Source organism: Lottia gigantea (genome assembly GCF_000327385.1).
Source record: "Lottia gigantea unplaced genomic scaffold LOTGIsca_206, whole genome shotgun sequence".
NCBI classification, from domain to species: domain Eukaryota; kingdom Metazoa; phylum Mollusca; class Gastropoda; family Lottiidae; genus Lottia; species Lottia gigantea.
The window spans coordinates 196526-201667 of record NW_008708434.1 but is presented as its reverse complement, the minus strand read 5'-3'; the positions used below and the strand labels follow the sequence as shown (position 1 = coordinate 201667).

General features: G+C 35.1%; 2 protein-coding genes across 2 annotated transcripts in view; one reads left to right on the top strand and one right to left on the bottom strand.

The window, feature by feature from the left end:
- LOTGIDRAFT_239205 (hypothetical protein) overlaps positions 1 to 729 on the bottom strand; it is a gene marked incomplete at its 5' end in the record, with an annotated part of 4819 nt that extends 4090 nt beyond the window's left edge. Inside the window, one exon of the mRNA XM_009053971.1 lies at positions 651 to 729. Within this exon, the coding sequence (XP_009052219.1) occupies positions 651 to 729 (79 nt within the window). The remainder of the gene's footprint in view (positions 1 to 650) is intronic.
- Positions 730 to 2347: 1618 nt separating this feature from the next.
- Positions 2348 to 5142, top strand: part of LOTGIDRAFT_174629 (hypothetical protein) — a gene marked incomplete at both ends in the record, with an annotated part of 3839 nt that continues 1044 nt past the window's right edge. The window contains 4 exons of the mRNA XM_009053970.1: positions 2348 to 2426; positions 2897 to 3062; positions 3919 to 3999; positions 4802 to 4917. Of these exons, the coding sequence (XP_009052218.1) occupies positions 2348 to 2426; positions 2897 to 3062; positions 3919 to 3999; positions 4802 to 4917 (442 nt within the window). The remainder of the gene's footprint in view (positions 2427 to 2896; positions 3063 to 3918; positions 4000 to 4801; positions 4918 to 5142) is intronic.

The window sequence follows — 5142 nt, the reverse complement described above, 5'->3', positions numbered from 1 at the left end:
CCCCTCACGCATTGCAGGACTGAGGGGTAAGGGGGTGCAATGGCGCTTCTAAAAAACTTAGCTAAGAGGTCCGGGCAGATGGACACAATCCATTCTTTCACTATGTACAATTTGAAAGAGGGGAGAGGGGGGGGGGGGGGGCACAGCCATTAAAACGTCAATGGCAGGGTGTCACATTCAAAATTTCATTTCATTACCTCTATCAGTATCAGGAAGAGGAAAGTGTGGTCAGGAAGACACTACTTTACAGTACAAAAATATCATAGTAGTAAAAAACGATATGGAGAGAAAGAGGCGATATAAACAGTAGAGGTTGACCTTTAAGGTTTATCTACTTAAGTAGTATGAATGAAAACGACTCGTCAATACTTTCCACCTATAGCTCTATATATGAAATGTTTAAATATTACACAGAGCTGCGTTACTCCCTGGAGAAGATCAACAAATAAACTGGTATTTATTTACTATAATGACTCAGCAGAAATTATAAAAATACTTAGTACAAAAACTGGCCGTGTTATTCAAATCATCTATCTGATGATGTAGCAGAATTCGTGAAAATACAAATAGATAGTCTAAAAACTGTCTTCGTCATGGCCAGGTTAATCAGACAGAATAAGGAATGCTAATTATCAAATTATAAAAAAAACCTTTCAAATCTCCACGCAACCCAATGATACAGTAAAAAATGTGTTCTGTTTTTTTTTTAGTAAAAACTAGCTTTGTCATTATATAGCCCTCCAAAAAAATGGGTGGGCGAAATGATCGAATTTCTAACCTAGTTATGAGTTTTTTTTATATAAAAAATGTCTTCTTCGGGGCTGAGAGGGGGCGGGTGACCCCTCTAACCCCCCTCCCCCCTCCCCCCCCCCCTCCTTTTCGCTCCGCCACTGTTGTCGACTCGAATCCCCCTCCAGAGAAGAACAAATACGCATCCATGGCCAGTAATGTCGAGAGTCTGTCCAGCCCGGTATTTTCTTTCACCTCCCCACCACCGAAAGGAAAGGTTGTTAAAGGCCGCTGTCCTCGCAGTTGTTAACGCTATCGATTTTGAACCTTCCGTTTTTGGTGATAAAAACGATAATGAAGAGCTAAAAACCGTGTCACCATGGCAATCAGAAGTCTCATTAATTTCCAATCACATTCAAGGCGAGGAAAGACTGGAGATAGAGTTGCCAGAAATTGCACTCAAAAATTTCAATAATGGAGCCGTTTTAGCTGTAATCATAAGGTAAAAATATTTGAAATACAACTAAAAATTGATGATATAGTCACCTTTCCATTTATTGAGCAAAGAAAATCAGACAGTGGCTCAGAGCCGTATATAGAGCTCTATATACGGCTCTGCAGTGGCTATGATGAACTATTTGTTGTCTGAAGCCAATGTTGTGTTAATTAGAGTTACGTCCCTTACGTCACTGGATAATCACGACTTTCATAGTTTTAGCAACAACAACAATATGTCAAAATAATCACAAATTTTTAGATAATTTCTCTCTTCTGTACCAAGGTAAGACTGTTTGATATTTTGCAGATATTTTAGAAATTGACTGCATGTTGTTTGATTTGTTCAAGACCATTTTTGAAGCCGATTTCACAAAAGGACACGGAAGTCAGTCAAATACAAATGAGTTGTTCAGACTTTTTATGATTATTTATATAATTCTATCACAGTTCCATTCAGTCTATATTGCCATTACGTATGATTAACTTAATAATTAATGATTTAATTTATGAGTTCTCTCAATCAATTAGCCAAAGCAATATAATAAAGATTTAATTCTCTTGTGGCTAGGAATATTGTCTGTAGAGATATTTTTCTTTCTACTTTCTAGGCCTATTGATAATCTCAATAGATAGACTTTAAAGGGATTGTTAAAAGGTTTTCTAAAAAAATTATGTGTATCCTGGACACTGATGGCATCAATTTACACCATCCCAATTCTCAGACTTCTGGGTCCTGCAGGAATCACGAACATCTGATTGAAAATTGGAAGGGTGCATCACATAAAATTTACAAAACCCATTACAATCCCTTTAAAGACCTTTATCTCAACGAACTTGCTCAGATAATAGATGAGCAATGGCCTTTATGTCAATTCCTGAAAGGCCAGTTCTTTTGACACTGTCCTAGATTGAGTTTCTATGGAATAACAGGAACCTCAGTATCATTGCAACAATCAATTTATAATTTATATATATGATTTCAGTCATAGAAGCTAGTTAGGAAGCAATGTAACTGATAAACAACCAGATTTATAACCACAATGGAGACCTAGCCTAATTAATTAATTACCTGTACCCTAATAGACAGACTGACTGATTAACAAGAATTGATTAATTAATCATGGATCCAGATGAAGATGAACACATCCATCCTGGTCAGGAACAACTTCATGTTTCAGAAGCTTATGATAAAATTAAAGGTAAGAAATTGTATTTTATTATTATTATTATTAATATTATTACTATTACTATTCTGAAAGTAAATTGACCATCGCTTATTTTATCCTGCAGTCATATTTCCTAAATCTTATTTTTGTGACACAGTGACAAGTTCATAGCAAATTTACTGGGCAGTTATACTTATATTTCTGATACCAAGCAATGAAAGTTTCAGGGGCAGGTGTTCCATTCTCAGGGGTTGATTTAGGTCTTGAATATATATAAATATGATAATTCTATACATACATGGATTTGAAGACCAAAATTGCGAAGGTGAGCTGTGAACACTATTACTGATTAGCATGGCTAAAACATTCCTGTTTCTGAGTATGATTGGTCGAACCAATGGTGAACCAGTCCTTCAACATCTGTTTTAAAGGGTTGATAATTGTCCAGAATTAAAAAAAACTTCAACAAGTGCAGTTTACAGCAGGTTTATTTGATATTTTAGATTCCAAGCCGTCTGCTAAAGGTGGTAGATTAACTGATAGAGCTAGACGAATAGTAAAACATGATAATGTATGTTCTGTATTCTGTGGGGGTAAGAAATGTAAATATTGTTGTCCTGACAACTGGAGTAAAGAACAGATGGCTGTTGATGGATTATTTTCTCACTGGTATGTAGAATATCTTTTGTTTTTTCATTTTGAATGACTATGTGATTGTTTCCACCAAAAAATACAAATTACAGATTTAAAATAAAAAATTGTTTTAAGATTACATTTTCTTGAAGATGTTTAAATAGTGTTGAAACGGTTAGTGAATTTTACGAACTGGGTAATCATCTACAATAACTGTTTGTTACCCGGTTAATTACTAAAGATTATAAAAGGAGTCAAAAACCGCATTTGGTGCGGTAACTCACCGTTAACTAAACTAGAGTAAGTGTAAATGAGTATCCAGGAAGATTTTGGCTAGTTCCCCGTGACACTGCTCTACTAGGTTTAATAAGAAAGAAATGTAAAAGATCACTGAGATTGAAAGGAGGTCAAGATATAGAGAAGGTTGATGTTGCTTGTTTTATTGGGACTTCTATGGTTTTTTAAAGTCAGATGTCATATATTGAAAATGTAACAGCTCCATTGATTTTTATTCAATTATCTTAAAACTATATGAAAGTTTCCAGTTTTACTGGAAGTTGCTATATATCTGATTGTGATTGACTGTATTTTGTTTCATTTTATTTCATTTTTTGTCGCAGAGCCAGGTTTACGTTCGAGGAGGGGCAAGTGGGGCCAGATATCTGAGATTGCCCGAATCTCTAACCTAGTTATTAGATTTATTGTTTATAAGACAGATACAAGTAGGAAGATTACAATAAAACACTAAGATATATGGATATACTACTTAGTTATGAGATTTTTTCCTGAAAAACTTGCTTTAGGGGGTGCTAGGATGGGTGGCTGCCCCCTCTGTTCCCCTTTGCCTCCGCCACTGTGTTACAACGTTTCATTGAGTTTCCTTTTATTTCAGGGTAACAGATAATATATTAGCTATGGCCAGGCCGACCAACAGTGGAATACAGAAATATAAAATAGTGGACCAATTTCTACAGTAAGTTACTAGAGTTTTATAACCTAGTCTCTACAGTGTACAGTGTGCAATGAGGGAAAGTCTACTAAAACACTGATCACCAGAGTTCGGCTTTTATTGCATATAGTATGATCTTAACCTTTATAATTGGGATGAATCAGTCCAGTACTTTACACTCTATTATAGTGTACAATGAGGGAAATTTTGTTGAAACTTGTTTGGTTTATGTATAGATTATAGACACAGCTTTATGGAACAACAATCACTGGTTCAAGTTTTATGCAATGTTTCGACGTGTTTTCCCCTGTCGTTCTCAAGCACATAAACGTTGCATAAAACCTGTAACCAGTGATTGTTATTCAATAAAGCTGTGTCTATATATTGCACTCAGAATTACTAAATGACACTTAAAACCTTTAAAAAAAGACACAGGTTAATGGACCAACAATCACTGTTTAAAGTTTTATGCAACTATCAATTTTCATCATTCTGTAGGGGGAAAAAACCTGTAACCAGTGATTGTTGTTCCATAAAACTGTGTCTATATATCATACTTACAATTACTATATGTCATTTAAAATCTTTGTGTGGTTTATGTTCAAGAGAGTATCATATTCACACTTTTAATAGGACTAAAGCTTTTACATTCGTCTGCGCAATACAGGAAACACCTTCACCTTCAACTGTTTATAGTATATGATTTGAAGCAGAGAGCACATATATACCATTATATATTCCCTTGTGTAAGATTTTGATAAGAGCACTGGCCCAGGTATGTGGTTTTTATATGTTTACAATATTTCATGTTATATTATTATTTCAGAATGAATATTAAAACAATTATCAACCTACAGCAACCAGGAGAACATGCGTATTGTGGTGATGGAAACGATAAAACAGGCTTCTCCTATAATTCTCAATTATTTATGGAAAAAGAGAGTAAGTAGTTTGTATATACGTATACAAGAGATGACATCTTCCCCTCCCACCTCCAAAATTCCCTATTTTCTCCCTCTCCCAACTTACTACCTGTTATCAACTATTCCTGTGTAAAATGATCACTTTTGGGTAAAAAGTTGTTTTGTTGCAGTGCGTTCTTTGAACGCACTGCTTTGTTTTGCAAATGACTATTTTTTTACCTTCGCTTGTTTTCTAAGAAGGCAA